At 43.7% G+C, this 25,717-nt stretch overlaps 1 protein-coding gene across 3 annotated transcripts; it reads left to right on the top strand.

Moving 5' to 3' along the window:
* Positions 1 to 23,793, top strand: RBM5 (RNA binding motif protein 5). Of its 3 annotated transcripts, none has more exons than XM_060109237.1 (24): positions 1 to 70; positions 2,247 to 2,412; positions 3,649 to 3,804; positions 7,436 to 7,505; positions 7,995 to 8,068; positions 10,524 to 10,607; positions 11,544 to 11,604; positions 12,075 to 12,140; positions 12,972 to 13,132; positions 13,577 to 13,674; positions 14,279 to 14,366; positions 14,518 to 14,595; positions 14,679 to 14,751; positions 15,422 to 15,507; positions 15,891 to 15,975; positions 16,188 to 16,279; positions 18,253 to 18,414; positions 19,273 to 19,422; positions 19,505 to 19,576; positions 20,156 to 20,335; positions 20,871 to 20,945; positions 21,943 to 22,040; positions 22,118 to 22,247; positions 23,105 to 23,793. In XM_060109237.1, the coding sequence occupies exons 1-24, from the start codon at positions 54 to 56 to the stop codon at positions 23,228 to 23,230; spliced, it is 2,448 nt and encodes an 815-aa protein (XP_059965220.1). In that variant the 5' UTR covers positions 1 to 53; the 3' UTR covers positions 23,231 to 23,793. The 3 variants fall into 3 exon arrangements, with proteins under 3 accessions (XP_059965220.1, XP_059965221.1, XP_059965222.1); XM_060109238.1 differs by having other exon boundaries at positions 16,191 to 16,279; XM_060109239.1 differs by lacking the exon at positions 23,105 to 23,793 and having other exon boundaries at positions 20,871 to 20,982; positions 22,118 to 22,208.
* Positions 23,794 to 25,717: the final 1,924 nt, after the last annotated feature.

Here is a 25,717-nt window from a genome sequence, read left to right on the forward strand (position 1 = left end):
GAAAAACAAAATTTGAACCTTTTGGAGCAGTGTGCTAGATCTTCAGCAGGACAATGGGTTCAGACAAACGGTAAGTTATTACTGTTACATGCCTTTGATCTCAGCATTTCAATGGGGACTGAGCTATTTGTTAAAAATTGTTTATCAGACAAATATTTGAGTGTCTGTTTTGTATCCGGCATTGCTGTGAGCACTTTCATGATACCTGCTCTCACAAGCACACAGTTTAATGAGATAATTAAAATACTGTGTGAACTGTGCTATGGTAAAAGAAGTTGAGGGTGCTGTTAGAACACTTAGGAACATGTGTTTTCTTGGAAACGGCCAGGAAAGCTTCCTGGAGAAAGTATTCTCTAAGGTGAAGCCTGAAGGGTAAGAAAGAATTAGGCAAAGGAGGGCTGGGTGGAATAGTAAGTCATGAGGGTTCCTGGTGTGGATAACAAACAGCCTCTGGAAGAAGCTAGGAGATCATACTGTCTGTCACTTTGCACAGTACCTGGGCTGTAGAAAGCAATCAGTGAATGCCAGTTCTCGTTATTGTCACCTCCATGACAAGATGATCCAGATTTAGAGAGCTGAGAAGCTTTGGACCATGGGTTACATTTTTTTAAAAAAAAGAAGAAGAAAGAAAAACCGCTAAAAAATTAATAAAGAATTAAGATGAGAGCATTTGACTCCTGTGTCATCTGTGGATTCTCCAACTCAAACCATTTGATTTAAACATACAACCTTTATTTATTCATCCAGCTGCCTCCTTAATATTGAGTCCAGTCGCAGTGATAGATCAAATTGATGGCGCACTGGGACTCATGAAGTGTTCATGTCACATGATATCATTGTTTTAATGCTTTGTCAGTAGTCTGGTTCCAAATAAATTAACATTTACCGTTTTAGGGTCTCTCATCTACATACTTAACATTTTGAAATAGTCCTAGACTACTTGTTTCATTTGTTTCTTTTTATGAAATTTGTATACTCTAAATGAGGCGCTTATAAGCTTTCTCTTTGTCTTGTCCTTACATAGTAGTTTTATGAACCTGGTAAACAATTTATGAAAGAACTGTTTATATCTGTGGTCAAATGGGTTTAAGCCTTTTGTCATTAGGTTTTCCTGTGAAGCCCAGTGCTGCTCAGTAATCAAAAATAAATCAGGGGTTTCCCTGGTGCTGCAGCGGTTAGGAGTCTGCCCGCCAATGCAGGGGACACGGGTTCGAGCCCTGGTCCGGGAAGATCCCACATGCTATGGAGCAACTAGGCCCGTGTACAGCTGCTGAGCCTGTGCTCTAGAGCCCGTGAGCCACAACTACTGAAGCCCATGCACCTGGAGCCCGTGCTCTGCAACAAGAGAAGCCACTGCAGTGAAAGGCCCTCGCTCCACAGCAAGAAGTGGCCTCCGCTCACCGCAACTAGAGAAAACCCGCGCACAGCAATGAAGACCCAACACAGCCAATCAGTCAAAATCGATCAGATGTTATAGGAAATAATGTTCTCTGATGGTGCTAGTTATATCTAACAAATGAACTTGGTTAACTGCCTAATGGGGAAAAAAGACAGGTTATCCAGTTTGTTGGTCCATTTCTCAGTAGTGAGATACCCTTCAGAGTGGATGAATCAGGGCATGTCCTCCTTTGTAATTGAGTGAAATGCTAATACAGTTGACCCCTGAACAACATGGATTTGAATTTTGCAGGTCCACTTATAGGCAGATTTTCTTCAATAAATACAGTACTACATGATCCGTGGCTGGTTGAATCTGCAGATGCAGAACTGTGTATACCAGAGGGCTAACTGTGGGACTTGAGCATCCATGGGTTTTGGTATCTGCAGCAGGTCCTGGAACCAGTCCCTGGCGGGAACAACTATAATTACATTCTTCCAGTATAGATTGATCACTAAGATCTGAAATCAGGGATGAAAGGAGTGATGTGTAGGCCACAGGCTTGGGAAAATGCAGGATGAACTTGGGCAGCCTGACTCTCTCAAAAATATTAAACCCATACATTTGATAGCTATATTTTTACATTTAGTATGAATTCCTGAAAACTACCTTTGTACTTAAGGATATAGCTGTTTTCCCAGTTATTGTCTTTGTAAATTGGAATTTGGTGATAAATTTTAAGGGATACACTGAACTAGTTGGATATCTTATGAACTGAGATGTGGGTTGTGTGTTTTTTCAACCATGTTTTCTAAAGGGACAAAATGTGATTTACTGAAGAGTAAATGAAAATTATTTTCCGTGGCAGAGTGAGTAGAACAGAACGCAGTGGAAGATACGGGTCCATCATAGACAGGGATGATCGTGATGAGCGTGAATCCAGAAGCAGGAGGAGGGACTCAGATTACAAAAGATCTAGTGATGATCGGAGGGGTGATAGATATGATGACTACCGAGACTATGACAGTCCAGAGGTGAGTGGCCAACAACTGTTTATAGAGTTGTTAGAATTATGAATTATATGCACAGAACCTCCAAGATTCTTTTTTTTTTTTTTTTTTTTTTTTTTTTTGCGGTATGCGGGCCTCTCACTGTTGTGGCCTCTCCCGTTGCGGAGCACAGGCTCCGGACGCGCAGGCCCAGCGGCCATGGCTCACGGGCCCAGCCGCTCCGCGGCATATGGGATCCTCCCAGACCGGGGCACGAACCCGTATCCCCTGCATCGGCAGGCGGACTCTTAACCACTGCGCCACCAGGGAGGCCCAAGATTCTTGAAATAAGTATACCAAGTGTGGAAATCTCTCAAGAGGAGTATTATATTCAAACTCTTTATTATTCTGAAATTTGAGTCGACTATAACCCTCAAAGACAGACTGAGCCCTGTAGTCATAGAAATACTGGCCAGGGTTTACTTAGGGCTCACTATGCACCAGGCACTCTTTTGAGCACTTGACTTACATGAACTCATTCAGGTCTCACTACAACCTTATAAGGTAGGTGTTATTCTCATTTTAAAGATGAGACAATTGGGGCTTCCCTGGTGGCGCAGTGGTTGAGAGTCCGCCTGCCGATGCAGGGGACACAGGTTCGTGCCCCAGTCTGGGAAGATCCCACATGCCGCAGAGCAGCTAGGCCTGTGAGCCATGGCCGCTGAGCCTGCGCGTCCGGAGCCTGTGCTCCACAACGGGAGAGGCCACAACAGTGAGAGGCCCGCGTACCGCAAAAAAAAAAAAATTAAAGATGAGACAATTGGGGCATAATTATATACCATCCCTTTGCCTCAGATGGTGTTTCTAAAAGTTGTAGTTTAACATTGTAGCATAGCTTTTTTCACATTTCTTTCCATATGCATTAGCTTTGTTTAGCAGTAATTGTGCAGCCCACATAATTTTGCACTGTTTTTTTTTCTTATGCATATAATCATCTTATTTTAACAGGTAATAGTGTTTCATTGTGTGTTGTTACACTGTTTGGTGAGTTGTTAAACCATTCTTCCTGAACTAAATGATTGTTGCCAGGTTTGGGGGTTTCTGTTCTTGTTTTTGTTTTTGTTTTATGCTGTTTTAGAAGACACTGCAGTGAACATCATCATGGAGTTCTTGTATTATCTCTATTCCTAAAGATAAATTACTACAAGCGGAGAGACTGGATCAAAGAGTATAAATAAGCCCAGTGTGGTTTGAATTACAATTTTCTTTATTGTAAATCAGAGAGAACGTGAAAGAAGGAACAGTGACCGATCCGAAGATGGCTACCATTCAGATGGTGACTATGGCGAGCATGACTATAGGCATGACATCAGTGATGAGAGGGAGAGCAAGACCATCATGCTTCGCGGCCTTCCCATCACCATCACGGAGAGCGATGTAAGGAGAACCAACAGTTCTAATGAGCAATCCAATAGGCACAGTGAACTTTGAGCTTCTACCATTATTTTCTTGTGTTACTATATCTCAAGCTAATATCTAGTGAAATACATTTCTGTAATTAGGGTGGAGTTCTCTCAACTTGGTTCACAGATAGATTATCATTTGTATTTAGGCTTTGAAGCTCAATGTAGAGTTTTCAGAAGAACTACAGGGAGCAGTTCTTATTCCTTCAGTAATAGCTATTAGAAGGTAGCCAGTACGTTTTTATTGAATTGGTTACTTACTTAGGATGTATCTGTAAGAACATTTTATGATTTGGCCATCCTTTGATTCAATGGAAATTATATTATCCATTTGAAACTTTTGAAAAGCCTGTAGAAAAGCCTGGCTCCCCACTTCTCAGACTGGTCAACTATGGCCTTGGTGTACTGGGCACTGCCTGATTTCCAGTGGTATCTCTGACCCACACGCATTCCTTCCAGCCACATCCACCACTTGCTTCTGCTGCAGGCCATTTTGGACATGTCCATTGTTCTACCAGTGTGCCCTTTTTTTCTCCTTGAAGCCTTTCTTTCTTTCTTCCTTCCTTCCTTCCTTCCTTCCTTCCTTCCTTCCTTCCTTCCTTCCTTCCTTTCTTCCTTTCTTTCTCCCTTCCTTCCTTCCTTCCTTCCTTCCTTTCTTTCTTTCTAATAGCTATGGAGTCTTAACCACTGAACCACCAGGGAAGTCCCTGAAGCCTTTCTTGACCTACTAGCTGGAATTTCTTAAGTGTATCCCCAACCCTTGAATGCAGGAGGCTGCTCAGCCAATGTTGTTTGTGAAATGAATGTGATGTTTTGAAATACATTTATAAAACATGCATTATGCCAGTATCTATTGTCTTGGAGTATTCAGAGTAATATTCTGACTAATGTTTAGTGAATTTTAGAGCTAAAGATAAGTACTGAGTTCACACAGCCTTGGTCTTCTAAACATTGGAAGTGACAAATGTGAGATGGGATGTTAGAATTAATAGTGGGTATTTGTGATCCACAGCACACTTGCTACACTGTGTACTGCTATGCTATAGTGATGCAGAACCATGGATCCTGCCTCATAAAAGCTTAAGGATGAATAGCTGAGGTCAGCAGATAATGAAGACAATGCAGAGTAGAAAGGGATAGGCATTGGAAGAGGTCCTGTTGAAAGTGGTTCTGTGGAGTAACTCTAGAGGATTCTTTAAGGGAGCTGAGTTAACTGGTCGAGGGCAAGGAAGAGCTCCAGGGAGATTTTAGTGGAGCTGATTCTTGGGGGATAGAAATGTTTTGGTCTGGTGGAGAACTGAGGATAAGATGTGGACTGGCCCAAATCAGCTTGATTTGACTGAAATCAAAGGCTTCTGGCAGGAGAGAGGTGGATGGGAAGGTGCTTTGGGGGCCAGTGATGGAGTCTTTGAAAGCCCAGCTAAGTATAAAAGAAAGCTACTGAGGTTTTTACCTGGTAACAAAAGCTATGTAGGTTAGAATGGTAGGGGGTTGAAAGACAGCAGAGCTGAGCTCAGGTAGCAGCAGCCATGAGCATGTGGAGTAGGGGAGGAGGGGATAACAAGAAATCTTGCAGGAGTCAGTCGAGGAAAGTTTACTTGTTGATCATACTGTCCCCTTGAGTCTTTTAGGCCTGTGGCCCTGGGAGCGTGCAGAAGAAGTGGGTGGCATGGGGAGAGCAATGCCTTAGCTGACTCTGGGGGCACTCCCTTCTGGTAATGAAACAAGATTGAAATGCTTATTTATTTCAGGCTTCTCAGAGAACTAGAAGTGCTTACCTTAAGAAGGCAGGTTTTCAAAGTAGACTTTCTGAGGTTGCCAAATTTTGTGCAGTATTTGTAGAAAATTTGCTTATTGGGATCTTTAAAACAGTTTAAAATTATAGTATTTAATCTTCTCCTGAATTTCAGTTTATCACTTTCAGTATTGTCATTTTATTTTAGTCCCCCACTGACATATGAACTCTTAGAGTAACTGTCTTTAGTTAATTATGTTACTATGTATGTTACTGTATTGCTACTTTTATCGAAACTGTTTTTAGTTACTCTGGTGACTGATTTTTTACTTACTGTGTTACCAAGCATGAACTTGAGTCAGGTGGTTGGCTCTGGCTCAGTGTAGCACTTCTCATACATACTCTTTGTGAAAAAATAGTCGATTTTCCTTATATTTGTGGTAGTTGCAGTCTATAAAGGCACTTGGGGTACGGAACCATGCTTTTAGGGGAAATACAAAGTTAGGTTCCTGTGAGCCTCTGGTCACAAGATTTTCATTAACCGATCAATATATGACCTTGTTTCGCGTGTATTTCTGTTTAGAGGTGCCTTATTTAATATATACTGTTGATTCATTAGCATTGAACTCACAGCCAATAGCACTGTAACTTATGTCTGAATGAAGCTTTTCTAATATATTTTCCCTGTAAGGGACATCACAGCCTTCCTTCTTGCATTAGGAACACTAGACAGCATGTCAGCACTGCACTTGGAGAGCCATTTTAAACAGTGAAATCACCAACAAAAAGTACAAAAATGTGAAAAACTTGGCATTAAACAGATTATGAGTAGGACACTTGTTTACAGTATGAAAGCTGAAACAAGGCAGAGCATCACCTCTGCCGGGAACACATACATCAGGTGACTCAAATTTTTTACTACTCTGCACACGTCTGCAAATGGCCATGAAAGCACTACAATATTGATTTGGAGTTAACGAATTTTAATGCGTAGGCAAATCCACAAGTGCTGAATCCCCAAATAATGAGGATTGACTATATATAATCCGGCAGCCTTTACACGTAATTATGGAAAGTGGAGGATTGACTATATATAATCCGGCAGCCTTTACACGTAATTATGGAAAGTGGAGGCCACTAAGAATCTCTTTTTCACAAATTTGGCCCTGGTTTTCTCCCTGGGAGTATCGCTGCCTGGTATGATTGGTAAAGAGACTAATGTATTTATTAATGTATTTTGCCTTTTGCTGTAAGGGTTTGATCTGACATCAATAACAAACCTACCAGCCAGAAGTCTTTCTTCAGGCCAAATTAATGTTTACTTTGATTTACTAGGAGCCGAAGAACGTTATGAGCTTTGTTAATTTTCACCATTAATGTAAATGTAAGGAAGGTATTTCTTTAAGATATTGTGCAAAAAATATTTATCTTAAGGGAGTTCCTCATTTTTTGGCATTGATACTTGGTTGCGTACTTCAGAAGACAGTGACATATCTTCTGCATTTATTAAATCTCATCTTTCTCTCTGGTCCTTTAGTACAAAGAACAACAAGATTAGACTAAAGGAGGGAGGCTTGAGGGACAGCATACCATGAGCAAGACTGTGTATCACAACATAAATAATTGTGCCTGAGGAAATTCCCAGTCAGCATATAAAGAATGCCTTCAAAGCTGTTACAGTACATCAGTTTCTATGAGAAGTGTTCCTCCTTTTATTCTATTTTTAGAATAATTACATTTTGATGATAGAAGTTAAAAGCTTGGCTAAATTAGGCAGTTAATGTAATCCCTAGCCTTTGACCTCTCTTTAGTGTGGAATAGTTTGTGGCTAAAGCTTTAACTATAAATGTGTAAAACCCTGTCTGTGCAGATTCGAGAAATGATGGAATCCTTTGAAGGCCCTCAGCCTGCGGATGTGAGGCTGATGAAGAGGAAAACAGGTGAGAGCTTGCTTAGTTCCTGCTGTTCTGGTTCTCTTCCCCATTCCCACCTCAGTCCCTAAAGAACATCCTGATATCCCCAGTCTTCAAGCACATGAATTCAGAATGAAAGGTTTGCCATGGCTAAGGAATGTGACTGTTTGAAAACGATGTTAGAAAGCATCTGAGGACCTTTTTAAAAACTTTGTTTTTAGGGGCTTTTTTTTCCCTTCGGTAAGTAGTGATTTATAAACTCCTTGTTTGACTGTTTGTAGTCGGTTGCATGGTTACTTTTTAAGCGTGGAATCAAATCGAGTGGCATTTAGTTCAGGCGGCTTGGTTCCTTGCCATGGCAAAGTATCAAGAAGATCCCCAAGTCAAGTCACATTTGTAAAGCTGCTTCCCAATTGGCTTTGTCACGCAGTGTTGAAGCAGTGGGAGAGAGATTCACCTGTTATAAAGGAACTGACTAACACGAGTATCCCGTCTATATCTGAATGCTGTCTCTAGGTGTAAGCCGTGGTTTCGCCTTCGTGGAGTTTTATCACTTGCAAGATGCTACCAGCTGGATGGAAGCCAATCAGGTTGCTTCACTCACCAAGTCTAGATATTCATGAAAATGGAACAAGTCTGTACAATTTAAAAAAAAAAAGGTTGAAGGAGTGGTTTGTTCCAAAGGAGTGACTTTAAAAAAAGAAAAGCTTTGTATATATTAAAATTGCTGTTACTAGAATAAATACAGTACCAAGCACTACATTGCAGAATTTGCTCTGCCTTTAAACATGGCTACCTGGCAGGGCCTTGTTAACCACTGAATATTTGTCTGGTAGTTATCAAGACATCTTTAATATTCCCCTTTTCCTTACCTGATTATATTCCTATTATGTCCATTGAGAGTAATCTTAGATTATCCAACTCTCGATTTGACAGTGAAGAGAATATAATTGAAGTCTGCTACAGGCATTTTGTGAGTAATTTTTTATTTCGCTTGGAGACTGCAAGCCTCCTGGAGGCGTAACTGCTCACATGGGTCTTCAAGGACTATATAAGCACCTAGTGGAATTTCTGAACAATAAGTCTGATGAGATTAGCCTGGGAGCTGGTGTCCTGCTGCTGTCTGATCTAGTTAAGAGTGGCATTGACATTCTAATCTCCCTGAGAATGCCTTTTATAGTCTGTTCAAAGCAAATCATTGATGATTCTTTAAGAAGCATTAACTGAAGTGTTCTACAGTTTGTCAAGATAATGTTCAGTGCTTGGCACTTAAATAACGTTTTTTTGCCAGAACTCCAAAGCACAGTATTGAATGCCTTAACCAAGTGCATTCTGGGAAGTCTGCTTAACTCATTATGTTGTTTCTCTGCAGCATTTTATGATTTGTCACTCATAAATACGAGTTATATTCTTTGATGATTTATTATCATTTATAATAAGACTCACTAATGAGGGTATCATTTTGATTGACTTGTTAGATTTTTAAGCCTCTCATTTCTTTAACCCAGAGGTGACAGCCTGATCTTATAATGGTAGATCTTCATTCATTTCATACCATGGACACCATCCTAATAAAATTCAGGACATACACAAGCTTCATGTGAATCTGCTTTCTTTACATGACAGCATCTTTTAATATGGTAGATGTATCAGAATGACTTGCTTGGGAGTTTAAAACTCCTAGGAAATTAAAACCTGTAAGACACTTAAAAATCTCCACAATTTTAATGTATACAAAGCTATGTTAATGTGTAATATTTCATTACAGTTCAAATTCACTCCAGAAATAAAAGGCCAGTAGGATTAGGGACTCAGTGATAGTTTGGAGTCTCCCCCAGCACACATCCCTCCTAGTGGGATGATCTGTTGACATATCTCCCAGCTTCTTTATTTTTGCTTCTTTACAACACAGTGAGTGGATGGCCTTCAGCTCTTTCCCTCTTGGCCAGACATGCAGTCTTGTCTTTAGATATTGCAGAGACAACATTCACAGCATGTCTTAACTCTTCCAGGATTTGCAAGAACCAAATTACTCAACAGTATGTATGTTTAGAGGGGTTAGACTCCTTTAAAAAAAATTTGGATATCTAACCTCCTACTTAAATCTGTTCTGACAGTGTCAGAACATCCTGCTCCCTTCCCCTCCCCCGCAAAAAAAGAAAAAGAAAATATGTGCCTGTTAAATGAAGGCTCTTTGGGGGCAGGTGCTGGGTATACTCTTGGTAGACTGATTCAGCTTGGAGTTTTGACCTTTGAAAATTAAGTCCTTTTTAGTCACATGGTTGACTTGAAGGATGAGGTGGTATATGAACATTTACAATCTTTTCCTAACCCCCTGAAGAAACTTCATTGGCCTCCTGGTTACTCATCTTGAAGGAGAGTACCATCTATTTCAGTGAAAAACACGTCAGGACATCACGTGGTTGCACTTGGCAGGAAGAAATCTCATTTAGCTGTTTTAGAGTCGATGGCATTCAGACTAGTTCCTCCTGAGAAAATTGTAACCAGATTCCCTTTAAAAATGAGTTTCCCTCCCATCGTCCCCCAGAGGACACATCCTGAAGCAGGAATTTGAGGGAAGGGGAAATGTAAAGGCTTTCACTTTGCGTAAGGATGGGGGACTGGGGAAAAAGTGAAGCGAAGCCCAAGGACACCATGCTAAGGGCTAAAGTAGGAGACAACCTCAGAACTGGGAGAGTTGTGTCTTCTGCTTTTTGAAATAGACTGTCACTCTCAGGCAGCCTGTCAATGATGAATGTTAGGACTTCTGTCTCTGCTGGAGACACGGCCTGGTGCATGTCAGCGTTTAGTGTGTGGCAGCTTTCTCAGCACTCCCTGACTCCGTTTACCTTTACTCCGCATCCCATTCTCTTACTGCCTATCTGAAGGATTGGATGGGCAGAGTATAGGTGGCGGTGGTTGGTCCTCCCCGTATGTTGTCCATTTAATTCCAGAGCACTGATTTTTCCGAAGTGTGCTCTGCCCTGGGAAAATGGACACATGTTCCTCACAATGGGAATAACTAATTACTTCTTTTTTTTACAGAAAAAGCTGGTGATTCAAGGAAAGCATATTGCAATGCATTATAGCAATCCCAGACCTAAGTTTGAAGATTGGCTTTGTAACAAGGTAAGCATGCGTTCTTCCCAAATAGACAAAACTTTTTTGGGGTTTTGTTGTTTTCTATTTGTTTGTTTGACTGTCCAAACAAGGAAACGAGTAAGTACACAATCACCAGCTTTTATCATAAGGTGATTTTCGTACTTTCTTTCTTGGGTCCTCCTGAGTAGGTATTAGAGGACAGAATCCCTCAAACATGAGAGATTTTGTTTAAGATCCTGGTTCTAAGCCCAGTGTTTCAATTAAGATTTTAAGTTTATTTCACTTTATGGTTTCTTGAATTCTAGAGCTCTCAACTTTTGGCAATTTCTCTCTTTTTTTTTTTCTATTATTATTTGACTGCATTGGGTCTTTGTTGCTGTGCATGGGGGCTGCTCTTCATTGCAGTGCGCGGGCTTCTCATCGTGGTGCCTTCTCTTGTTGCAGAGCATGGGCTCTAGACACATGGGCTTCAGTAGTTGTAGCTCGCGAGCTCTACAGCGCAGGCTCAGTAGTTGTGGCACACGGGCTTAGTTGCTCCGTGACATGTGGGATCTTCCCGGACCAGGGCTCAAACCCATGTCCCCTGCATTGGCAGGCGGATTCTTGACCATTGCGCCACCAGGGAAGTCCTTATGGTGCTCTTCTGTTATAAGGGAGAACTTTGCCAGTGGCTTGCTGTAAGATTTTGGGGTGAACTAAAACTTTTCCCCAGCTTGATAAAAATGGAATTCTACTTCAGAATACATCAAAATTTGTTTTTCTTGGGAGAATTCACATAGTAAAAGCATTCTAAATTTTTAGGTTAATATCCCTTTATCTTGGATACATGGTATCACTTTCTGCTTTTTTTTGTTGTTGTTCCTCACTGGGACTTGCCCATGGCCCTCTTGCTCTAACCCACATTGTTACTAGTAAGCCCGGCCTACTGTGAGAAATAACCAAGATAAAACTTTTTTTTTCCAGTGCTGCCTTAACAATTTCAGGAAAAGACTAAAATGCTTCCGATGTGGAGCAGACAAGTTTGGTAAGCCCAGATTCAGCTGTTTGGGAATATGTATTAAACCCTGACTAATTGGATTGTCTGTGAACCTAAGGAGAAGTACAGGTTGTAGGGCATTTAAACAAGTAACCTATATATTTTCCTTAAACCTTCTTACCTTAGGTTAGGTAGATCCTGCTGATGATTGTGAGAGGACAAATAGTTCTTTTATGTTCCAAAATTAAGTCTGCTCGCCTTGTTTACATTCTGCATCTGCTTTTCTTTAGTATAGAGGTAATGTCAGTCCTCCACTGGCCCAATTTTTGCATTCCCCATTTAAAATTCATGTCAAAATTAATGAGGTTTTACTATAGCCACAAATGGTTAAAAAAGAAAAAATAACTGCTACATTTACTTAAAATTAAAACTTTGGTATTTCAATGTATATTTTATATTGGTTTGTTGTTTGTTTGTCTTCAGTTACTGATTCTTCCTCTTTCTTTCCTTTCTTGTAGACTCTGAACAGGAAGTGCCCCCTGGAACCACAGAATCAGTTCAGTCTGTGGATTACTACTGTGATAGTAAGTTCAAATGTAATCTTTTGGCCTTTATGTTGGAAATTGACCTCCATTTGATGTTTTTGTTCTCCTACCCTTTTTTATTATTTATTTATTTATTTATTTTGCATTTATTTTATTTATTTGTTTTTGGCTGGCGCTGGGTCTTCGTTGCTGCGCACGGGCTTTCTCTAGTTGCGGTGAGCAGGCTTCTTATTGCGGTGGCCTCTTCTGCTGCAGAACACGGGCTCTAGGCATGCAGGCTTCAGTAGTTTTGGCACGCAGGCTCAGCATTTGTGGCTCGCGGGCTCTAGAGCGGAGGCTCAGTAGTTGTGGTGCATGGGCTTAGTTGCTCCGCGGCATGTGGGATCTTCCCGGACCAGGGCTCGACCCGTGCCCCCTGCCTTGGCAGGCGGATTCTTAACCACTGCGCCACCAGGGAAGTCCCATCCTGCCATTTTTTAATGAGGAGCCGTAGCTTCAGGTTGCCTCATAGAAGATTGGTTTTTAGAATCTTCTCCATGTCAAAGTGTGAAAGATGCAGTTGACCCTTGAACAACATGGGTTTGAACAATGTGGGCTTTTTCAATGAATGCTATAGTAGTACACTATCCTCTGGTTGAATCTGGGGATGTGGAACTACCAGTACATAGGGCTGACTATAAAGTTATCTACAGATTTTTGACTGCGTGGCTGGGATGGGGGTGGGGTCAGCACCCCCAATCCCCCTGCATTCAAGGGTCAAATATGCTAGAAACCTCCCCAAATGGATTTGTTTGTTTGTATTTGAACCTGCCTTGAAAAGCACTGATGGTGGGAATGCATGTATCTGTCATTTGTCTCATTCACCTGCAGCAATCATACTTCGAAACATAGCTCCACACACTGTGGTGGACTCCATCATGACAGCGCTGTCTCCCTACGCATCCTTAGCTGTCAATAACATTCGCCTCATAAAAGACAAACAGACCCAGCAGAACAGAGGCTTCGCATTTGTGCAGCTGTCTTCTGCAATGGTGAGATGTTCATTGAATCTTTCCTTTTAAAAGAAACTGAAATTTAAGAGGCAGATGTGGTTCATCCAATTGTGATACTGTGTGTAAGGCTCCTGGAGCCCAAAGTTCAAGACTTAAGAAATGACAGTTATTACAGTGCTAAATTACAGGCTGATGACTTCAGTAAGTGGTAAAAATACCATATATACCTGTAGATAACTGAAGGTTGAGCCATAGTTTCGTCCTTCCATCATGCTTTGTTTTAGACTGTTTTAGCATTTACTCTTTTAATAATACTGGATACCTTCATGTCCTGGAGGAAAGAGGGCTAATTTTTTCCTCACGATTTCATATCCACAAATAAGAATGAATTGCTGTTCTTTTTTTAATATTTCTTTGACTGGGCTAGGTAGTAGAGATTTTCAATTACGTGACAGAATTGTTTTTCTTCACATTCTCCTTCAGGATGCTTCTCAGCTGCTTCAGATACTACAGAGTCTCCATCCTCCTTTGAAAATTGATGGCAAAACTATTGGGGTTGATTTTGCAAAAAGTGCCAGAAAGTGAGTGGCTTCATTGTCCTTACTTCAAACCGCTGCATCTGCGTGCTTGTCCAGGGATGCTTTGCTAACTGCACTCAAAGCCCATGTTCTCTACATTGAGACACTATCCTTCCTGGTTGGCTGGGAAGGATACAGTTGTCTTCTTAGAGCTTATTCCCTCCTGTCTCAATAACCAGTTGCCAGAAAACTTCAGAGCAGGACAAAGAGAGACATGGCAGATGGGTTGAGAATAAGTGCTATGCAAACTGCTTCAGGATGGTGCAAACCCATCTGGATATAATTCTTTACTTCCAGAACAACATGCAGCTTCACGTATATAGAGCTTCATTCTAGCGACATAAATTTCCCCTTTCTGGTATCATTGCTCATCCAGCAGACACCTTATTAGATGGAAGGGTACAAAGGAGAATAGAAATTCTACAGGGACACTTGCCCACTTAGGGCTTTGCCCATGGGAACCCTTCCTCATCTGAAATGTGGCCTTGCTGTCATTAGAGACCTTCCAACAAAGGCTGGAGTGAATTGCTGTTTTCTGGGTAGTGTGGCGTTAGTGATTGGAGGCATACTGAGATAGAATCACATGATTGGATCATTGTGGTTTCAGAGACTTGGTCCTCCCAGATGGTAACCGGGTCAGTGCTTTCTCCGTGGCTAGTACAGCCATTGCTGCCGCTCAGTGGTCTTCCACCCAGGTAAGATGGAGGATCTTTTTGCTCAAAGTAGTGTGGTGGTGTTGCCCAGATTCACAGAAGTAACCTCTCCAGCGGTGCTTGCCTTAGAAGCTCTCCAAGGACATTTTAAAAACTTGATGTTTGTGTTTCCTCTTCTTTTGATATTCTGTAGTCTCAGAGTGGCGAAGGAGGCAATGTTGACTACAGTTACCTGCAGCCAGGCCAAGATGGCTACGCCCAGTATGCTCAGGTAGGTAGATTTGACCAGCATCCAACTTCTGGTCTCCAGAGTGTGTCTGAGAATAGCAGCTTTAATGGTGGACTCTTCTACAGTACTCACAGGATTACCAACAGTTTTATCAGCAACAGGCTGGAGGATTGGAATCTGATGTATCATCTGCATCAGGTAATAAACTTCATATTCCCTTTATTTTTGTTTAAGCAAATACAATTGAGATAGAACTAGATGTTCTCACTAGACCCAAATAAATCTGTGAGGGCCATTTTCCTGCAAAACTTAGGGATAGGACACATTCAGGGTTGTCACCATGTGCCTAAGGTCTTAGGGGAATATTGGGATTGCTTGTGTACATCAGGAGCTGATAAGAAGCTCTTAGGGACCATGTGAAGTGTGTTCATTCTTGGAATTCAATATTTTCCCTGTCTGTGTTGTTAGGAATCATGGGTGACCATGTAGGGTCAGGTAAGCAGATACGGTGTGGCCCTACAGTCTGGTGTCCAGACATTAATCAGAAGGGTCACTCTAAAAGCTTATGCTTCAGTTTTTGTTCTAGAATTATAAAGGTGTGGCAGTTAAATCTATTCTCAACCCCAGAGCAGATATGGAGACTTTCTTCTCTTCCTTCTTCTTAGCCATCATACAGAATGTTTGACTTTGTGTGTCACATTCTAGGAGGATTATAAAAATGAAAATATTGTAGGTTCAAGAGTACTTACTGGGAATTAGGTTGTTAAGAACTGACATATACAAAGATGTTAGGTTGGGCATTACAGATAAGGATGTTTGGCTTAGAGTTCAGTGCGTTGGCTCTTCTAACTCCTGTGTTTATTATCAGGCACAGCGGTGACCACCACCTCAGCGGCTGTAGTATCTCAGAGTCCCCAGCTATATAATCAGACCTCCAATCCACCCGGCTCTCCGGTAATCCTGTCATTTTAGATACAGAACTGGTGACTGTTGGGGAAGCTTTGTGTTGCCATACTAGTATTGTCTTTTCCTGCTGTATGAGCTAGGATTGAATAATACACATTCCAGTCTCAGTTCCCTGTCAAATATTATTAGATAATAAAATAATTTTGTGTATGTATTTTAAGTGCAAGATTCCAAACAGGGTGTATTTATACTATGCATGCTTCAACTTGACCTTTAGGAAGAAAGTTGTCAACATGTGTTTTGCTCAAGGATTGCCTTAGATCATTGCTACAGTGGGTCTGTCAGGGGGCCCTTCCTGCTGGATGATTGCAGTGATTTAGTTCTGAGAGACTTTACAGTTGAAATTATATTGAAGCTGCTGTTCTTTCCAGACTGAGGAAGCACAGCCTAGCACTAGCACAAGTACACAGGCCCCAGCCGCTTCCCCCACTGGTGTAGTTCCTGGTACCAAATATGGTAAGCCAAACCTCATGGGGCTGTTGATAGTTGGAAGGTCCTAGTTGTTGTCTTTGTTTAATAAGAGTTCCTCTCCCTTTGTGGGTGTCAGAGGGACACTTGGGGATGTGAGAGAAGACCATTAAGGCCTGCTGCATCTCAGTGGCTTAGAATTTGAAGTAAAGCCAGTTTCTTACCTGGAATGACTGTATGCTGGATTTTGTTTTTTGCAGCAGTGCCTGACACGTCCACTTACCAGTATGATGAATCTTCAGGATATTACTATGATCCGACAACAGGGCTGTACTATGACCCCAACTCGCAGGTAATTTAAGGGTTAAAATACATGTTTTGAGGTATAATGTACATATGGAAAAATGCATGAAACTGACGTGCAGTTCTTGCAGTTCTTTGAATGTTTACATGTATATGCGTTCATACATATACCAGCACTGAGATAAGAACGAGAGCATTCCTAACACGCTGGACATTCTCTGGTGCCTGTTGCTGTTTGGTCAGTAACCCCACCCGTAGCCACTATTCTTACTCCTAAACCATGGATTATTTTGTCAAGTTAAAATTTATAGGTGACTGTTAACCTTCATGTAAAGACCTAGATAGAAATTTTAATTGTGATTTTTTTCTTACTATATATTCTTTTTTTTAATTGAGATAAAATTCACGTAACATAAAATTCACCATTTTAACCATTTAGAGTGTTCAGTTCAGTGGTATATTCACAGTGTTGTGCAACCATCATCACTATCTAATTATAGAACCTTTTCATCAACCTGAAAAGAGACCCTATGCCCTATATATTAAGCAGTCACTTCCTAATCCCGTCCCACCCCAGCAACTGCTGTCTGCTTTCTGTCTCTATGGATTTGCCTATTTTAGACATTTTGTGTAAATGGAATCAGATATGTGACCTTTTGTGTCTGGCTTCTTTTACTTAGCAACCCTTTGTATTTTTGAGAGTAGAAATTAGCAGGTGTGTGGAGTGATATTTTATTTTTGGTGGTGTGTATAACTTTTAAAGAGGAAAAGCAACATTAACACTCCAAAAATAAACAGCTATTTATGACCAGGAGCTGTATGTATATATAGAACAGTAAAAATAAGTGCTTTTAACAGGAACTTGGCATTGAGAGCTTGTGGTTTCTGAGAGTCAGGTGTGAAGCTGTGTGGGACGTGCCAAGCAGGCTGAGCCTGTGCATGGTTCTTCCACTGCTCTTGCTTGTGAAGTCTAACCTTTCCCAGGCCATTCTTCTTGGTGGCCATAGAAGTTGTGGCTCCTGTGTCTGACCCGCACCACCTTCCCTGGAAGAGATAAAACAAGCAGTCTCTCCTGGGTCCCTGTTGAGCAGGTAGAGTGAGTGATTGAAGAATAGAGAAGAGGAGAGATAACTGCTACCTATTCTCTGTTGTGGTTCTCCCCACAAATTTCAGATGAAGGTCCTTCACATGTCACCTCCTTCCAGGCTCCTGAGCTAGCCTCTTACAAACCTGTTTGGTTGCCTGGGTGTCCACAGGCAGGGTTCTGTATGGTTGAACCCAACAATGAGATGTTAAGTGGTTGTCATGGAGGACGTATGAGAAAAAGCTCCTCCTGAACCACCTGTTCTGGCCACTTGGTTTGTGTAAATGGTCTGTCTATGGAAAGGAGTCAGATGCATTTCTCTTTGGGTGCCCTCCAGGCCCAGGGATTAAATTAATGGGAACTAGACTCTTAAAAAGAAACTACACTCTACTTTTGCCCAAGAGGTTTCACACCTCTTGGCTGGTTCATCATCCTCACCTACACCAAGGTGTACAGCACCTCTTCTCTACGCGGAAAATATTACTAGTCTGCAACATGCTTTGTTTTTATATTTAGGGTTTTTTTTGTTTTTTTTTTTGTTTTTTTTGTTTTTTTATTTATTTGGCTGCGTTGGGTCTTCCTTTCTGTGCGAGGGCTTTCTCTAGTTGCGGCGAGCGGGGGCCACTCTTCATCGCGGTGTGCGGGCCTCTCACTGTCGCGGCCTCTCTTGTTGCGGAGCACAGGTTCCAGACGCGCAGGCTGAGTAGTTGTGGCTCACAGGCCCAGTTGCTCTGCGGCATGTGGGATCTTCCCAGACCAGGGCTCGAACCCATGTCCCCTGCATTGGCAGGCAGATTCTCAACCACTGCGCCACCAGGGAAGCCCTATATTTAGGTTTTTTGACAAAACAACTTTGATGCAGGTTTTTGACAAAATACTCCTTTAAGTTAATGGTTCAACACAGCAGAAATCTGCATTAATGGTATTTTTTTCCCCAGTACTACTACAATTCCTTAACCCAGCAGTACCTGTACTGGGATGGAGAGAAGGAGACTTACGTGCTGGCTGCAGAGTCTAACTCCCACCAGCAGACGGGCCTCCCTCCTGCAAAAGAGGGGAAGGAAAAGAAGGAGAAACCCAAGAGCAAAACAGCACAGCAGGTAAGATCATGACCCAGCCAGCAGACCCATCTTTCTCTCTGGGATATTGGGCTTAATTTTTATGTTTTTGGCGGGGGGCAGGGGGGCGAGGCATTTATATCTGCTTTATTTGGATTCTTTAAAAAATGGGGCCACACATCTTATTTATATCAAGTTTGTAGAGCATTTTGCAATTTTTTAGTGTTACCATATGTTGTCTGTCAGTTGCCTATGTACTTAGGGGAAAAAAATCCTGAAAGACTCAAAGACTTTTTTTTTTTTTTTAATATTTATTTATTTGGCTGTCTCGTGTCTTAGTTGCAGTACGCGGGATCTTCATTGCCGCATGCAGGGTCTTTAGTTGCGGCATATGAGGGATCTAGTTCCCTGACCAGGGATAGAACCCGAGCCCCCTGCATTGGGAGCACAGAGTCTTAGCCACTGGACCACCAGGGAAGTCCCTGAGATTTAGGTTGTATAAGGCTGTATGGGGTTTCCTGTGCCTTTCCACGGTTAGAAGAATTCACTGAAGAGTTCCCTCTGATGGAGCAGCAAGAAGAAAAGAGTCATTAATCAGCCTGCATAGTGCAGGAGCCTGCATGAGTCCCAGCTTCAGTCCAGGGAGGAAAAGTTGTTTATACAGGTAACTTCAACGGGAAGCTGATAGAGGCCATCCATAAAAACTATTTAGGGAATTTAAAATACATTGACTTTTGAGACCTTTAATGACTTTGGTTGTATATAGTATCTCATAAAAGTAAGGGCAAAAGGGGTTTTGTTACAGTTTGTTACAATAATGGCTTGTTTTCATGGCATAGGAGACTGTTTTCTAAGTTCCTCTACCTAAGTGTATTTTTTGTGATTGTTGTTTGACTTTAGATTGCCAAAGACATGGAACGCTGGGCTAAGAGTTTAAACAAGCAGAAAGAAAATTTTAAAAACAGCTTTCAACCTGTCAATTCTTTGAGGGAAGAAGAAAGGAGAGAATCTGCTGCAGCAGATGCTGGCTTTGCTCTCTTTGAGAAGAAGGTAACAGTAGCAGGAATGGCCTTACTTCATGAGGGGAACTTAGGTAAAATTTGAGGCTTATGACTTGTTCTCTGTTTCCCAGGGAGCCTTAGCAGAAAGGCAGCAGCTCATCCCCGAATTGGTGCGAAATGGAGACGAGGAGAATCCCCTCAAAGTAAGGAAGTACCACCAGAGTTTAAAGACCATATCTGTGCTTTGTGTCTCACTTTGAAACTCGACTCCATCTTGGCTAATGTGATTTCTACTTAATTGGTCCCTGTCAGTGGGTATTTGGAGCAGCTTCTGCACATAGAATCCATGTTCAGGACTTAGCTTTCCCTGTGTGAGAGCTGGAGAGATGGAGCAGGGAATGAAGCCCAAATTCCTGAGCTCAGTTAATTGAGTTTTATTGCATTTGTAAATAGAGAGTTTTAACAGACTGGAAAGAGAAAATTAAGGCAAGAAAAAAACATTTTATTGGTAGATACTAATGTGGGTGGGCCGTTACTCTGATCTGTTGTATTTGGGGTTTTCAAACATGGTCAGTAGTTTGAGAACAGCCATCCAGGAACTCTTCTTGGGGCCCCAAGAGGGTTGGTGCCAGGAGGCTCTCGAGCCCAGCACTGGAGGACCTGGCTGCTCCACTCAGTACGGGTAATGGGTGTACTCTCACAGCTTGGATTAGGCATTACTTTTAGCCATTGCTATCTTCCTGTTGTACATTTCCAATGACCCACCCTCCTTTTGTCCCTAGAGGGGTCTGGTTGCTGCTTACAGTGGTGACAGTGACAATGAAGAGGAGCTGGTGGAGAGACTTGAGAGTGAAGAAGAAAAGCTGGCCGACTGGAAGAAGATGGCCTGCCTGCTCTGCCGGCGCCAGTTCCCAAACAGAGACGCCCTGGTCAGGCACCAGCAGCTCTCAGACCTACACAAGGTGGCCATGCTTCTCTGAGCTGATCTGAGGCAGGGAGGGGAGGCAGCAAGATGCTGTGAGTGCCCTGACGGTAGTGAAGTTTCAGTAAATACCTGTATTAAATGATTGCCTTTTAGAAGGCTGCTCCTGATTATAGTGTGTTCTAGATTATAGAGTGGAAAGGACTGTGGCAGCTCCATATGCACCGGGCTCTGGCTTTCATGCTGTAGTGTAGTGAGTTGGGCTTTGACTCTTAGAATATAATAGATACTGGGGCTTCCCTGGTGGCGCGGTGGTTGAGAGTCCACCTGCCGATGCAGGGGACACAGGTTCGTGCCCTGGTCTGGGAAGATCCCACATGCCGTGGAGCGGCTGGGCCCATGAGCCATGGCTACTGAGCCTGCGCGTCTGGAGCCTGTGCTCCACAACGGGAGAGGCCCGCGTACCGCAAAAAAAAAAAAAAAAAAAAAAAGAATATAATAGATAACTGATAATGTTGTGATATCTCAAATTAGGTAGGTGTGAATTCTTACTGTCTGTAAAATCTCTCGTATAGCAAAACATGGACATCTACCGACGATCCAGGCTGAGCGAGCAGGAGCTGGAAGCCTTGGAGCTGAGGGAGAGAGAGGTGAATGGGGGTCATTGTGCTGCTAGAGTGTCTTGGGGTAACTGCCTTTGGCTTTTATTTGTAGCACTTGTTTCAGGTCCCAGGGGCAGGGTAGGATTTGCCACATACCTGTCACCTGGCCATTGTGGCTCATGTAGACTGGACCCAACTCTGTGCTTTGTGAGCCCTGTACTGACCCTTAATCAGGGTGCTCAAGGCTGCTCACAAGTTGGTGAATATGCTGGATTTTAGCAAGGGGAGAGTGAGCTCATTTGGCCTGGCCAGGGAAGCCTTTGTGAACAATGAGAGGAGCTTAAAATGAGGCCCAGGGAACAGCAGGACACAAGATGATTGCAGGTGATGTGGAAGGAAGCAGTGGGCAGGAGAAGCTTGTGGGGCCACTAATGGGCAGTCATTTGGTAGTTGACGAGGCAGGTTGAGAGCCAGCTGGGCAGGGTTTTAAATACAAATAGAGGCCTATGGGTTAGAGATGAACCAGTGAGCAAGTTACTTGAAATTTCTCACCCCAAGATAGTATCTGTAGTTAGGGCGTTTGCTTTCCTGTTTTTTTCCACTGTTTATGGTGCCGTCTCCCCAGGGACTGTAGAACAGGTCTCTGGAAGTCTCCTTGGCTCTGTCTCCCTGGAGGTGGGCCTGTCCAAATGCTGAGGGGGTACAGCAGCTCTGCCCTCCTCTCCCTCGAGGACCTTGGCAAGCTGTGCCCACGCCCAGCAGGCTGGTTGAAGAGCTTGACAAGAGGTGACTCGTTAAATAAAACTGGTTGTTGGAAACATAGTTCTACCCCAGGTTCCATACACAGTTCATCTCTACAAACCTGCCATTTGGGATATGACTGAGTGCAGCGAGGGAGACAGGGCATGTGGTATTTGAGAGCACTCTAAAAGGCCAAGCTCCAGATGAAGAAAGCACTTGAGGTGATAATCTTGAAGTGTGGGTGCATGAGACTGCTACAGATGGAAGTCTGAATATCTCTAACCATGTTTGTTTTCCCACATAGATGAAATACCGGGATCGAGCTGCAGAAAGACGGGAGAAGTACGGCATTCCAGAACCTCCAGAACCTAAGCGCAAGAAGCAGTTTGATGCTGGCACTGTGTATGTGTTGTGCACATTTTCCACTTTGTGAGCCGGGGCTCTGGCTTTTTAAGTAACTGTGTGTTTGCCACTGGCAGGAATTACGAGCAGCCCACCAAAGATGGCATTGACCACAGTAACATTGGCAACAAGATGCTGCAGGCCATGGGTTGGCGGGAAGGCTCGGGTTTGGGAAGAAAGTGTCAAGGCATCACAGCCCCCATTGAGGTAAGCAGTGGCTTGCAAGCTTATCCCAGAGATGAGATTGAAGCACCCAGAGGACCTAGGACCCAGTGGGAGTTGTCTTCTCTGCAGCCCTCCCATATTTCACGCTCCTTTTAAGATGTCAGTTGGAAGGAATGGATGTGACACCCTACTTGATTTTTCTGGTCTTTTGGCATCTTTGGGTAAAACCTACCTTCTCCTAAGGGCTGTGTCTTTCTATGTCCTTTGTTATAAACAAACCCTAACTTAATACCAATTCAGACCCGTGTAGATTACATTGGATTTTTAGAAAGGTACTGTGCTTTAATTTCTAAGTGATTTTGCTTATGTATAAAACAAATTATAATTTAGTAGGATTTCCATCCATGATCAGAAATCCTTTACTCAGAGCTCAGAAGCAGAGGCCCTCAACCACTGGCCTTCTAGACAAAAGCACCGCCAGTGATGGCTCCCTCTCTGACCCGGCAACATAGCTTAGGTCAGACTCTTACTGTTGATTTGTGCAAGCGAGTTCTGCTGACTTCAAGCTGTCCTGCTGTGATCTGTGCCCAAAATTACCAGACCTTCTCTGGGCTTCAGTGCAATGCTTTGTGCTTTGGGGCCCTTACAATGCTTGCTGAACAGGCATAGGAGTAGGGGAGGGTGGGGTTCTATCTGCCTGTCTCTCTTACCTATTTGATCCCTTCAGTCCTTAAACCTACTCCAGGTCTCCAATATAGAAATCCATGTCTTCATTTAAAACTTCCTCTCCTGTCTTCCAGAGGGTGGTCCAGCTCAGTAGGGAGTGGGTTAGATAAGGAAGAGAGGGAGCCGTCCACACCCTACCTGCCAGCTGCTGACAGCAGTTTTATCCCCCCCAGGCTCAAGTCCGGCTAAAAGGAGCTGGCCTAGGAGCCAAAGGCAGCGCATACGGACTGTCTGGTGCAGATTCCTACAAAGATGCTGTCCGGAAGGCCATGTTTGCCCGGTTCACTGAGATGGAGTGAGACTCAGAGAGGATGAGAGAGAGAGAGAGAGAGTGAGAGAGAGAGCGAGAGCGAGAGCGAGAGCGAGAGAGAGAGGGAGAGAGGGAGAGGGAGAGAGAGGGAGATGACAAGGAGCTCCAGAGAGCACAAGGAGTGCTCCATCTCATGAATTCACTCTGACCACCTTTCTGTTTAAGGGCATGCCTTGTGCTGTTAATAGTTTTTAGGGCAAACCACTTCATTCTGCAAGGTTCTCCCACTTAAAGGAGTTCCCCTAGTATGGGTTATCTGATGAATGACCTGCCTTCCTGCCAGAGGGCTTGTGAGCTGGCCAAGGGGACAGTGGGTCTTTTATACTTCAGTGTACATAGTGTAATTGTAGTGTGTTTTACACGTGTAGCCTATGTTGTGATCCATCAGCCCCTTGCATTCCTAGGGGGTGTTGAGATGCCCTAGGGTGGTATGTAACACCAAAGCCACCTCTGTCATTTGTTGTGCTGTCTTTTCTCGGCAAAAGCCTTGTGTATATTTGTATATTACACATTTGTACAGAATTTTGGAAGATTTTCAGTCTAGTTGCCAAATCTGGCTCCTTTACAAAAGAAATATCTTGAAAAATGTGTGTCTGTGTCTCTTTATTCTTGGGGTGATGAAGGAAGTGTGTGAAAATTCTTCATGAAAACTCGATCATAACTGAGTCGGCTTTTCCACTTCCTTACTTTGTATAGGCCTAAGTGAGTGCAAGCACTTGGGCTTCTTCACTTTTCACAGACTATATCCTAGACCTGCGGGGGGTAGGCATGTTACTGCTCTGTGAGGAAGAGCCTTCCTGCTTTTGGCCACAATACAGGCGACCTCTTTGCTGAGGTGGAGGAGCTGAGAGGCCATCTCTCTCCCCTGAAGAACTCTACTTCTCCACTGTCATCTCAGCTGCTGAGGAGGTGGTCAGGGACGTTGCAGGGTTTTCCATTCTGAGTGATGTCATCCAGTCCTTGTCATCATTTGGCCAGCAACACCATGCTTGACAAGAGCAGGAAGTGTGCCTGAGTCTGAGGCTGTTCCCGGGACCAGATGTGGTGATGGGGTACCCATGCTGCCCATCTAGCTGAACTGAGTGCTTGGGCTCCCTGTTTGGCGTTTAGTCAGGGAGGGGGAAGTTGTTCTTAAAGCTAGACCTCCATGGCTTTTGTGAATGGTCATATTTTGTGAATGGTCACCTCACACAGGTGAGGCCACACATCATGAAATCTGGGAAGCTCTTAATCACGTATAGCCAGCTCATCAAAGGGCAGGTGAGTGTAAGCCTCTTCCTTGGGGAAGCCACAGCTGAGCCCTGGCAGGAGAGCCAGGCCTCCATCAGCCATCTTGAACCTCTGACCTCCCCACACCAGGAAGGGCACTTGAATCGGTCCCAGCCCTACTTGGTGCTGATAGTTGCCATATTCAGCTGCTCAAGGCTCCCGTGAAGACAGCTCTGGACCACAGCATCTGCTGTCTGCACTGGCATGGGCTTTCCTATAAACATGAATTTAGTGTCCATCCTCTGATCGGATCCTCAGAGAAGCTGGCGGCTCCCTCTCCCACTTTAAGCCTCTTCCACAGCTATACCTGTCACCAGCATACCTAGCCAGGTGACTGCAGCCTTCATCTTGCATCTGAACCCATGGACCAATTTCTTAAAAGTTTGACAGGCTGTAACTTTGGCTCAGATCTCTCATGGAGGACCGTATTTGGGAGATCCTGCCAGCAGTGCTAAATGACTCTTACTCCCTGAGGACCTGAGGCTGAAGCCCAAGGGCCCAGGCATCCCCCACTGGCCTGTCAGGTTCTACTCCAACCCGAAGCCCAGGGATGAGTGTGCCATGTCCTGCCCTGCTCTACCCTGACCATAGGACTGCTGTTCCAGCCATGGCCGACAGGGGTGCTGTGAGAGCAGTGCAAAGTTCCCAGTCAGGGAAACCGAAATTCTGAATTTGGAAGGGTCTCTTGCTGACCTAGAGGGAGCCTCCAGGGATCCCAAGTCCAGCCTGCCCTTTGCTGGGACAGCTGCTGCAACGTGCAGGGCTTTGAGGGCCGTCCAGGAGCAGATGTCGTGGCCATGCATCAAAAGAGTTTCAAAGCCCAGATGAGCAGCCAGGCCTGAGCTAAGCTCTCCAGGCACGCACAGTTTGGCTGGAGGTCTCAAGGGCGCCTGGAGTCCAGCCATCGGCCATCCTGATTCCCGAAGGATGAATGCCCTCAGGGACAGGTGGGATGGGGGAGATGGGGGGGGAGATTGCCCTGGAGACTGGACCCTGAAGAAGGGCTGTGCTACTGGTGGCCACCAGGTGGCAGCACTTCATCATTTATGGGCTGGACTCGTTTAGGTGCTCTTGTTGGGAGCGTATCTCACCAAGTCCTGGGGTGCTGGAGGATCCTAGGACCTCTTCCAGGTCTCTGAGATTCAAGGGGACCTGGCTAGAACTCGGGCCTCGAAGCTCTGTGTGAAGCGGGATAGGCAACAAGTTT

The sequence above is a fragment of the Mesoplodon densirostris genome, chromosome 10 (genome assembly GCF_025265405.1).
Source record: "Mesoplodon densirostris isolate mMesDen1 chromosome 10, mMesDen1 primary haplotype, whole genome shotgun sequence".
Lineage (NCBI taxonomy): Eukaryota > Metazoa > Chordata > Mammalia > Artiodactyla > Ziphiidae > Mesoplodon > Mesoplodon densirostris.